Genomic DNA, 11,666 nt, shown 5'->3' with positions numbered 1-11,666 from the left:
ATGTGTAGTGTTAAGGGTACAAGATTGGAATATGCTCTTGGGTTCTTAAGATTATACCTTCATTAAGTCTATCTAACTATCCCTTTACTTTTATTGTAATTTTGTAATAGTTTGTGTTCTTGTAACCGTTTCTATCTCTTGTTAGTAAAACTGTGTGTTGTTCGTAGCTTGTTATGGTTATCCATCTCGCCATATTGTTGTTGTTTTGATGTATTTACTCCTTCAATATCTTGTTGTTATTGTGTTTTCATTGTTGTTGTAGTGAATTCGAGAGTGGTCACCAAAGGGATCCTCAGTTCTTCAAACTTGTGGACTAATTTAGTGTTTGTTTCGTGTTTCCCTTGTGCTTCTTGTATAAGAAGGCCTTGGCAATTTGATAGGCACACTATACATGATGAAAGCTCTAATAGGTACACCTTTGTGCATAGTGGCCAAAAGTTCACTCTTCTCCCTCTTCCACCATCTAGTGTGAATGAAATCCAAGAGAAAACCAAAAAGTTGGATAAGAAAAGAAAGAATAAAAAGAGAGGGGAGGTTTCGGATTGTGAGAAGGGAAAATGGAAGACAACTTTGTTTGTAGGACTTGCCTACAAAGGTCCCTTGATACTTACTAACTCAAAGGCTAGCATTTTACCTAGCCTTGATTCTTCTTATTTGCAGGTTCAAGCTCATGATTTATCAAAGAAGGATCAACAAGAAATCTCACATGAAAGTGGCCTCAAAACACCCTTGGCCGAGATCTTAAAAAAAGTGGACTGTCCTAGTACAACCGAGGTAATAATGTTATTCCCTATATTTTCTTGAGCTTAAATTATTGTCATGTGATTCCTTATGTAGAGGTTTTGGAATTTCTTGATGTAGGTGTGCATGTTTCTTCTCTTGTTAGCTCTCTTGATATGTATAATAAACCATGTGCACCTAAGATTAGCTCACTACTTGAATATGAGACTAGTGTGATTGAAAACTTTCAAGTTAGTGTTGATGCTAGTAATGATGGTTTTGATATTGAACATGGTTCTTTAAATTTATGTAATGATAGTCATGCTATTAATCTTGTTCATAGTGGTCTTGTGTTTGTCCTAGTGGTGAGTAATGCCTTGAATGATTGTGGGCTTGGTAACTTAGTGAAAGGAGTGGGCCATCTCGGCTTAAACCCTTATCTTTTGCTCCCATTTGACCCCGAAATACTCTTGAGATGTGAAGGTTATAGTTGCTGGTCATGCTTACTTATTTTTTATATTGATGCTATTCATGTCTTTGGTATCCTTTATGCTAAGCTTTTTATGTCAAATACCAAGGATATGTGGGTGTATGCCAAGTGTGAGCAACCACGGGTTGGGGATATGAGTGTGGTACTAATACTAACCCTCCTACAAAAAGGATTGTGTGTTTGTTTTGCTCTCTCTTTGGTTTTTGCAAGATTTGAAGTTGAGGACAAATTCCTTTAATATGGTGAGGATGATACAAGCAGAAGGAACACCAATAGTACAAGGTATTATCAAAGGGTTAAGGCTTCGAAATTAGCAAGCAATTAAAGACTTTTTGGAGTATTTTGAAGCTTTGGTCAAGAGAAGGAAGGAGGGGAACTTGTACACTCAAGAGGCGACTCAAGTGAAGGGCATTGAAGACATTTTACCCTCCAAAGTAACCCTCAAGAGGCGCCCCAATTCCCTCTCTCATTAAGGGCATTTTTGTTCATTGAATGTAATAATATAAATAGACCATTTTACTTCTCTTTTCATGGGCCTTTTGATGACATTGAATATTATTCATATTTTGTAGCTTTAGTCTTGTAGTTATTAGCCTAAAATTGAAACTTGAAATCCTAATAGCAATTGAAAGTTGGTTTTCACTTGTTTTGGATAATTTGGCAAGAAATATGTGCTTGAGGAAGTGTGAGTCCTTTGGGTCACCTAAGAGAGTGGTTTGAGCTTCTATTGGTGTTGTGTGTTTGAAGGTTTGTAACACCTTCTTGTGTTATTCACTTGGTAGGAGTAAGGGTCTCTCTACTATCTTTATGTTTATGCAATACTTCTTCTTCATCTCCTTCTAGTGTGTTGTTTTTCTCTTTATGTGCTTGCTGATTTTTACATCTTTAGTGTCAATTTCGTGTGTTTGATAGTTTAATCTATCAAAGGGGACCCTGGATAATATTACTAAGGGAGTGTTGGTGGGGAATCTATTTATCAGTCCAAAACTTAACCCTATTACCCTGTGAGACACTCCAAGTACAAGTTTCTTTGCAGTACACTCAATTCCTCATGAGGCTTTTCCAAGTTCTGGAGGCATTTGGGTGACCTTTCATCCCATCATTACTGTATTTTGCTCTAAGGACTTGCACCCACAGGTTGGAAGGGTTTTTGATGAATCTTTAGGCTAGGCTCATGATGATGGAATTGTTTTTAAGAATAGCCTTTTGGATGTCCAATTCTCCCTTAGTTTTGGGAGGGTAACTTTCTTCCGGGAGATAAGATGCATTTTTTTCTTCTCATTAGTGGTATCCCAAATAAAATTTCTTTGAATTGTGTCAATGTTTTTGAGAATTTTACTGGAGAGGATGATGTATTGCATGATGTGGTTTGGCATGCTGCTAAGGGGGGCTTTAGCTAGAGTGATTCTACCAGCCATGTTGAGGAATTTTGTTTTTCAACCACTCGGCTTTGTACGTTAATGTCGAAAGAGCCACATAATAAATTTTAAAAAATAAGACATATAAGGAAAATAACTATAAAATCACACTTTGAAGTAATATTATGATATTCTCCAATTAATTGAGCAGATCATTTATACAAAGAAGATGAGATGGAGAGATTCTTGCCATTATTCCACGAGGCTAGCTCAAATAAATAGAATGAACTTTTTATTCCTTTCTCGTGAAACTTTACTAAAATATTTTGTAGAATAACAAGTTGAAATAGTGTCACATGCGTCGAATTAAGTGAAATTCTTGAATAATATCTGAAGATTGAACTTATTTAAATATAAACTTATTTTAATTTTTCAAATCTAAATTTGAGAGCATTTTTAATCCTTTAAATTTACTAAAATTGAGCAAATTTGGTTAACTAGCATTATAGACTTAAGAACTAAGTGATAATCAAAAAGCACTGCTAAAAAATGAAAAAAAAAAAAATCGACTGACTCAATTTATTTAATACCTTGGTCGATCTTTTTGATAAAAAAAATTTGGGAACACAAAAAAATTAGACTAAGTTCGATCATTTAGATATTCCACAAAAATATTTTCAGTATAATAAAAGGGTTCCATTGATTTTATTTTAAAATGAGATCATTTCAAAAAATCAATTGAGCTCGATTGCTTCTTTTATCAAAACATTATTTTTAAAAATAAATTAAGCAAACTTGATCAATTTATATTTTCTTAGTTTTTGAAAAAAAAAAAAATTGAGATCAATCATCTGGATTTACTTAATAGTCTCTTCCTCTTATCACATTTTTTGATAGTCACGTCAGATTTAAGTTCATTAATTGAATCAAATGTTCTAATAAATTTAAGAAATTAAATATACTCAAAATTATATTTAAAGAATCAAAATAAGCATACTTCGAAATATTTTGACTGAAAATGTGACAACTCACGCTTAAGTAGTCGTTTGGGTATGAAACAAAAAATCATTTTATTTGAAATTTTTAAACTTAAATTTGGAGTTGTGTTTTACCATAACTTTGCCATCAATATTTAGAATTTATTTTTTAAAAAAAAAATATATGATATAATTTGACCATAAAATATAATTTAAATGAGGCTATTAATGAAAATTAAATAAATTAGAATTTTTTGAAAAAAAAAGTGAAAAGAAGTTTTTAATTATTTTTCAAATTTCAAATATTCATAGCCAAACACTATTTTACAAATAAAGTGAAATAATTATTTTAAAAAAAAAAGTGAATAGTGATTCATGGCCAAACAAGTCCTATAATTGCTACTAGGCCCAAATGGGCCAATACCTTATCATTACCGCTTAGCAGTTCACATAGCCCCGTAGAGATCGACCCGAACACCGAAGCCCATTTTCCGTTTTGCCCCTCTTCCCAAAGAGAAGCCATCAGATACACAGAGAAAGGGAAACAAATCAGGTACAAAACCCCAATCCTTTTCTGTTGAATTTCGATCTGTAAGTATTTTTGTATTTTGATTACTATATTTGGTAGGGATTTAATTGTTGATAGTTAATTTGTCACTATAACTTTTGAAAAAATTAGATTCTAATTGGGCTCGAATGGAACAGCCAGTCTGTATAAATTAGTTTATAATTGAGGTGCAATTGATTGATTAATTAATTATTTCTAAATTAATCGGAATGAAATTTAGCTGAATAAATTAGTTTGCATGAGGTGAACCATGTGTGTAATGTGTTAGGATATCTTCAAATCACTGTTTACTGGAAAAATGGTACAGTTAAAAATTTTGTGAGGTCAAGGATACCCATCTTAGCTTAACTCGTTAGATTTGGTTATTAGGAGTTGGATATTGTGATAATCGAAAGTAAAAATAATAAGTAAGGAGAGAGAGAGAATTGTATGAACCTTTAGGCTTTGACAATGTTATGAATGCTATGTTAAGCCCGGAGACGTTAGTGTTAGGTCTGGTCCCGATTTTCTGTGATGAATGCTAAGGAAATAAAGACTTAGTAAACAATGAAGACTTGGAGCTCAAGTATGTAGGTATAGTGTTGTTCTATTGCTTGGAATCAGAATGCCCTTACGAATACAACCACAACAACATACCCAGTGTATGTGTATTCCCACAAAGTGGGGTCTGGGGAGGGTAATGTGTACGTAGTCCATACCACTACTTCACTACTTCAGATGAAGTAGAGAGGCTGTTTCCCATAGACCCCTGGCAGAATGCCCTTATGAATGTAGAAAATAAACTATTTAGAGGTTACAAGGGTGAGACATCAGCTAATAGGAAAGCTCCACTTGAGCCAATGTGGTAATGCCATTAATGGTGCCAGCCAATATTCCCTGTCATGCTCAGGTGATTTGTACGATAATATCCGCATATCTGTCCTTTCTGTTCCTTTGGCCACGTCATTGGAACACGATTCCTTCCTCTCCAGTCGTACGTTCTTTACTTGTTCCCAGTGGAGACGTCTCTCGCGTCTTCGGGGGTAATTCTCCAGAAGACCAATCTTGCCAGTTTCTCCTTGCCTTCTCTAGACCTTATTTCCTTACGCCTGCTGCCACGTACTCAATCCAATTTTACCCAATACAATCACGAATCCATTTGTTCGTTAAGATTGTATTTTCATTTTTTGTATAGTATGTATATATAAAATCAAGAAGATGACATAATCAGCTCAATTTGGACTTTTTTTTTTTCCTTTAGACATATTAACTTGTGAAAATCACGAATTCAACTTGTTTGGGACTGAGGTATAGTTGTTGTTATTTATTTATATTTTTCTCCTATTCTCTTCTCAATCATGTTCTGTTGTTGTCTATCTAGGTTGCAGGTTTTGTTCCTCTACCTAACCTTTTGGTGTGGATTTTATTGTTCATTGATTTCTGAGGGAAGACTCATGTCCGCACCAAATGAGAATAATGTCTCTCAACCACAGGTTATCCACATCTTAAATGAAACCAGTAACTTATGTTTACTGGTTTTCTTGCTTAATTGCTATAGAGAATTGTATGCTTCAGTTCTTTCTGAAGGTAATTAATTAGGAGAATCTTGCTAATATTTGACTCTACTGTTTCTTCTTCGTGTGGGCAAGCATGTTTGTTCTCGTCTTTCCCAGCTTTTTCTATTGATTGCATATAGGTTTTGTTATTTCTGGATATCGCATGTTCCTGTCTTTCTTCCCATTGGTAACTAAGGGTGGTGGGTTGGAGGCAGGGGTGTGACACTCCTTACTTAAGCTTAGTTCCCTATGTTGTATGCTCACAGTCAGTATATTTTGTATATGGGTGATTTTACTGTCTTCTACTACTGGCTTATCTTGTTGATCATCGGAAACGTCGTCTATACCTTCATCGTAGGGGTCTACATAAACAATACTCTCCCCAGGGCCCAGACTTCACCGTGGGATTACATTGGATTTGTTGTTGTTGTTGCTTGTCTTGTTGATATGTAACTGTGAGTCTGCTTTGTGATCAGTTGTCTGCTCACGTTTTTGATGAGCTTCTTGATTCAATCATTATGGATGTTGCATCTGAGTGTCACCGCATAACGAAACTAGGCCTTGATCGTAATTTAGAAGAAGAAGAGGAAGAACTTCGGTTGTCTGCACAAGCTCGGGCAAGGGTAGCTGATCCTAGCAACAGTAGTGAAACAAATGGCAAATACATTGTAGACATATTTGGGCAAACCCATCCTCCTGTTGCAAATGAAATATTTGAATGTATGAATTGTGGCCGATCCATCATGGCTGGGCGATTTGCTCCTCACTTGGAGAAATGCATGGGGAAGGTATATCTTTCTCATTTCAGTACCCAGTCTCAAATTACCTCTCATTAGTTGAGGTCCAAATTATTTTCTGTTAATACTTCTATGCACTTGGCCTCAGGGGAGGAAGGCCCGTCTTAAGGCAACAAGAAGTAGCACTGCTCAGAACCGGTATACACGAAGAAACTCTGCTTCAACCTATTCTCCTTATTCAAATCCCACCAGCACGAGTCGACTACCAAATGGAAGTTCTGGTGTTTCAGGTCATGAATACTCAAATGGCTCCTTAGAAGAGATGTGATTTGGCCTTGTACTCAATGCTGGAGGCTGATTCATCTTCAGGTGAGAATTGAACAGAGAAGACTGCTAGGGACTTTCGTCCTCCCCCTTACCTGTCGTGCTTTAGGGGAGCTGGCGGAAGCTGCTATGCTAGTTCGTTTACAAAGCAGATGTTGCTCACAGTATGGTTTGATAATAATTGTATGAAACATGGGTTTCCCGTACAAATGGTTTTGTTCGCACTGGCTTTCATATGTCAGAGGTTGGTAGATGATCTAACTTATAGCATTGTATAGGAGACCTTTTCTTTTCTCTTTTTAGAGGAAATTTTCTTCTCATGATCATTACTGTTGAAATCATTTAAGACAGAAATATAACTCTCAAGTATGAAAAAGGTTGCTAACTCCAGAAAACTTTAATATAAAAGAGAGATAAGAAGGGAAAATAACAAAAGTAAAAAGATTCAGAAACTAAAATGAGAGTTGAGATTCCGTAATAACTCGCACAACACCTCATTTCCACAACAAAGTTTGATGCCCTATAGGTGACTAGCAGAATCTCCATTGGACTAATACAGCCAAGATGTACCATTACTATTAGCTAATATAGGATCATATTCTTTGCATCAGCCAAGCCAAATATGTTCACGCATGGATACGATCACGCAACACCGATTTAGCTTACGATGTATTTGGAAGCCCCATCACCATACAGAAAGAGGGCTCGTTGAAGAGGACTAGATAGAGAGTTTTGTATGATGCATGTCTATCACTTCACCCGCTAAGACATTTTGAAAGTGAATCATATTTCATGAATATGATATCTGTGTGAAATATAACTTAAACAGTAAAAATAACTACATAACCAAAAGAGAGGGAATTGCCTCCTCGAGCACAGGGCCAAAGGTAAATACTAGAGCTAGCTGCACCTGAATGTCTCACATCATATCACCATTTACCCTTGGACACATGTTTTTACGATAGTAGAAACATATTCTTCCTCAACCTAGCGACGACTTCAACCCATCTGCAACATTTATCCAGTGCTGCTTTTGGTTTAAACATTCTTTTAGCTTAGAACAGTGGAAGCACAAGATACGCAAATCTTTAGCCATACTTTCTCAAAATCTTGTAACTACAAGTTATTGGGATCCTCGGTGAGGAGAACCCCTCCAAAAATTGCCGTATGCCACTATTGGCGACACACACACGGTATTCTTTAGTAAAAGGCGAAAGAATAGTTCGCTATGTGCGCATCGCGTGGCTGCGTGAGATGATTTGCGGAGGAGGAGCTGCTTATGTATTCGTTCAAGATGCTCTCTTCCTCACCTTCCTTTTCGATGTGGGATTCTCTTCTTACCACATTTAACAATTAGATAGCACATGAACTCTGTAATCTGTTGGGCCGAGTCCAGAACTAATTTGACGCACCATATTTTGAAGATAGAGGACAACATGGTTTGGCCCATGCATCCATAGGGGAGCTGGCAGAAGCAGCAAGGGCGATGTAGATGGGATCCAGGGTGTTCATCCGAATTCCTTCAGCGAAAGGTTATACTATATATATTAGATTTTGAATACCAAGAATACAAGACAGATTTGCTTAGTGATTTAAGGGGTTCACCTTGAGGTTTCAAGTGCAAATCCTAGACATTATGTTATCATTTTTCAAACGCCCTTAATTAAAATCCTGCCACCGAGAAGCAGCTGTGCATCGGCTTTCAGAAGCCCGAGTTTAGTAGATGAAAAACATTGTAAAGGAGACCTGAGAGTCTCAACATTCTAGTTTAAAGTTAATGCCTTCATTATCAGTTCTTGGGTTCTGTTCTACCAAGTTTTTAAGCTTTATATAGAGTGGCGGAATATAGAAATCTTCCACTATTACTACAATTGAACTGATCACATTATGCGAAGGCATTTGATTGATCACAAAATTGAAGGGGAGAATAAAGACTGATGTGATTTTTTCTGAGACATCATGGATGAAGTACATAATACCTAAGGCTGACAAAGCAAGAAATTTCCAAATAAGGTAGTATATGCATAAAATTTGATAGCACAGCAACTTCGGATGAAATGTGGCCTCACATCAGACCACTGAAGCATAATTCAACTTTCCTGTGGGAAGAGAAAGTTAGCATTGAGATTACACGCTTGAGTTTACCCAAAATCCCCAGGGAAAAATTATAACTAGCTGTGTTGGGATCCTCAATGAAGAGAAACCCTCCAAAAATTGGCGTATGCCACTATTTGCAACGCACACACGGTATTCTTTAGTAAAAGGCGAAAGAATAGTTCGCTTTGTGTGCATTGCGTGGCTGCGTGAGTAATGTGGTAGAGAAGGAACTAGTTATATACTCGTTCCGGCTGCTCTCATCTTCGCCTCCAATTTCGATGTGGGACTTTCTTCTTACCATGTCTCATACAATTAAATACCACTATGGACCCTGTTAATATGGGCTCTGTAATCTATTGGGCCGAGTCCAGGGCTTTGAAGGACCCATATTCTGAAGTCCATAATGTTTGACCGGACCAATATGTGAATCGAGCGAGCTCCCCTTGTATGCAACGATGTGGTGGTAAACCGCTCATTCTAATTCAGTGTTCTGGTCTAAACTCTAATAAGTTATTCAAACGTAAAATGACAATCAAATATGTAAGATTGAGAAACATATGAGCAAACATCAAACCTGAATCAAATGTTTTAAGGGTTATATTTACACACTTACACAATTGTGAGGTTGTGTACTTCTGGAGACTTCAAACATGTCTTACGATAATGTTATGTACAAGTACTCCAATTACATAAATAAACATAAATTCAGTTTCACGCTCCGAAGTCTTTTATTGGGATAAAATTCTTTCTAATAAAGACAATTTTAAATTCAAAATTCGAAATCAAAATTTTTAATTTAAAATAATAAAATATTTATCACTCCACCATAATGTGCAATACACTGCCAATAAGAACCACTTGGATAGCAATGCTAGTTGGTAGCAAGTACTAAAGCTTCTAATACAGTGCAAAAAACAGAAGTCAACTTGCTTGATGTTTGGAACGATATTAGTTATATACACTAAAAAATATAAGTAAAAGATATTTTATAGCAGTTTTAATATACAATCTCATTTATTTCCACAGGTTACCAATTTCATTTATTCTAAAATTTACTTAAAATTATTCTATGAATGATTCGATTGTGTAATTTTTTTTTTACAGTTCATAAATAATTAGGTCGCAGTTTTAATATGCAATCTCATTTATTTCCACACGTTACCAATTTCATTTATTCTAAAATTTACTTAAAATTATTCTATGAGTGATTCGATTATGTAAATTTTTTTATTTTTTACAATTCATAAATAATTAAGTCTTTGAATATATATATATATATATATATCCTCCAATTAGATCTATGAAGTTGCGTTTGCAATATAAACTTGAGCCTCTACAACTTGTTCAGGTGTAAAGACAAAAAATTACATAAAAACAAAGTAAATGAGATGACTATTACCTAATATGTCTCTTTGGCTTCACTCTTTAAAAGGAAAATGGAAGAAAGAGGTCAAACAATCGTTTTCTTGAATGATGAATAGATGATACTCCTTTTGTGACAAATCAGATATACAGCAACAATAATAATATATTTAGTGAAATTACACAGATAGAGTTTGAGGAGTATGGTGTGTACATAAACCTTACCTCTACATCATAGAAGCAGTGGATTGTTTTCGAAGGACCATCGACACAATTAGTTATAAAAAAGGAAGAACGATAGCAAAGAAAACATAAAAACTATTTTTTAAAAAAAATAAATAAAACAATACGATACTTTGTATGGGTCTTGCCAAACTCACCAACCGATCACTATCATGCACAAAGAGAATGAATTCTGAATAGTATATCTAACTCTATCGATCTATACTTATTATGTGCATGTACCTAATTAGCTGTATCTATACTTATATAATAACCATAAAAATCTTTGATTAAAAAAATATCATAAAACATTAAGTTTTACCGAACCAACAAACCGATCACACAACATTATACTAAGAATTGTAGACCTTTCAACAATAGTCAATTTTCAATTTTCAATTTTCATCACCTATATATATTTGGAGTACTCCTTGTCTAGCACTATAATTTTCAATACTATGGGGTCATTGTCAGAGTACAGATCTGAGAACTTCCATTGGTACTTCACCAAAGCAACTATTCATGTTCTTATTCTTTCAATCATCATTTGCTTACCAATAATTTTCCTAATTACCTTCTTTCTCTTTCGTTTTATTCATAGTAGAATTGGTCAAGTGGTTGTTGATGATGAAGAATCTAGAGGCCAAATTACACAGAATGAATTTGTAATAAGTCCACATGAACACCTTGGTCTTGATGCCAAGACAATAAGTGCTTTGCCTATTTTCACGTTCAAGTTATCTTCTTTAAAATCTAATGTGAAGAACTTGTATAATTACATGGAAAGTGAGTGCTCAATATGTTTGGCATGTTATGAAGAAGAAGAGATTGTTAAAGTTATGCCTAAATGTCAACATGATTTTCATTCTCCTTGTCTTGATAAGTGGCTTGGTAATTGTTCAACTTGTCCCCTTTGTAGATCCTCTGTTGATTCTTCCACAGCTCTACTACCTGACCATGTTGCTCTAATTGCATGATATGTATTACTACTCTCCAAGCAAGTGAAGATCTTCACACAACAGCCATGCATGTTATAATTAAAAAAGCGTGTGTGCTCGATCTCTTTAACATACAACTTTTAGACGAGATGGTCATATAATTTAACATGATCGATCACACAATTATTAATTAATAGTAGAGGTCACATATTTAAGTCATCTGACCGTCCCCTTTTTATCAGAAAGAATTTACGTACTAACTTGGTCAATGAAAATGAATCAAGGAGGCGGGTTGTAGAATTTACACTCACTTTTGTGATGCTGTATGAGTCCTTTTG

General features: G+C 35.3%; 1 protein-coding gene and 2 non-coding genes across 6 annotated transcripts; 1 reads left to right on the top strand and 2 right to left on the bottom strand.

The window, feature by feature from the left end:
* Window positions 1–3,967: 3,967 nt before the first annotated feature.
* On the top strand, window positions 3,968–7,029 carry LOC107875458 (SAGA-associated factor 11). 4 transcript variants are annotated; one of them, XM_016722187.2, is made up of 4 exons: window positions 3,968–4,098; window positions 5,474–5,679; window positions 6,125–6,436; window positions 6,534–7,029. In XM_016722187.2, the coding sequence occupies exons 2-4, from the start codon at window positions 5,602–5,604 to the stop codon at window positions 6,711–6,713; spliced, it is 570 nt and encodes a 189-aa protein (XP_016577673.1). In that variant the 5' UTR covers window positions 3,968–4,098; window positions 5,474–5,601; the 3' UTR covers window positions 6,714–7,029. The 4 variants fall into 4 exon arrangements, with proteins under 4 accessions (XP_016577673.1, XP_016577674.1, XP_016577675.1 ...); XM_016722188.2 differs by having other exon boundaries at window positions 3,971–4,098; window positions 5,474–5,585; XM_016722189.2 differs by having other exon boundaries at window positions 4,053–4,136; window positions 5,474–5,585.
* An 811-nt stretch (window positions 7,030–7,840) lies between these two features.
* LOC124899953 lies at window positions 7,841–7,956 on the bottom strand. The gene has a single exon (XR_007057504.1). It is a non-coding gene; the product is annotated as a U5 spliceosomal RNA (small nuclear RNA).
* Window positions 7,957–8,894: 938 nt separating this feature from the next.
* On the bottom strand, window positions 8,895–9,010 carry LOC124899950. The gene has a single exon (XR_007057500.1). It is a non-coding gene; the product is annotated as a U5 spliceosomal RNA (small nuclear RNA).
* Between the last annotated feature and the right edge of the window lie 2,656 nt (window positions 9,011–11,666).

This window comes from Capsicum annuum, chromosome 6 (genome assembly GCF_002878395.1).
Source record: "Capsicum annuum cultivar UCD-10X-F1 chromosome 6, UCD10Xv1.1, whole genome shotgun sequence".
Classification (NCBI taxonomy): Eukaryota; Viridiplantae; Streptophyta; class Magnoliopsida; order Solanales; family Solanaceae; genus Capsicum; species Capsicum annuum.
Note: the sequence above shows the minus strand (reverse complement) of the source record. Positions and strands in the feature narration are given on the sequence as shown.

Coding starts and splice junctions, on each gene's coding strand:
- LOC107875458 (XM_016722187.2), top strand. CDS start 5,602: ATGAAACCAGTAACTTATGTTTACTGGTTTTCTTGCTTAATTGCTATA. Junction 5,680..6,124: donor TGCTTCAGTTCTTTCTGAAG/GTAATTAATTAG, acceptor CTTTGTGATCAG/TTGTCTGCTCACGTTTTTGA. Junction 6,437..6,533: donor TGGAGAAATGCATGGGGAAG/GTATATCTTTCT, acceptor ACTTGGCCTCAG/GGGAGGAAGGCCCGTCTTAA.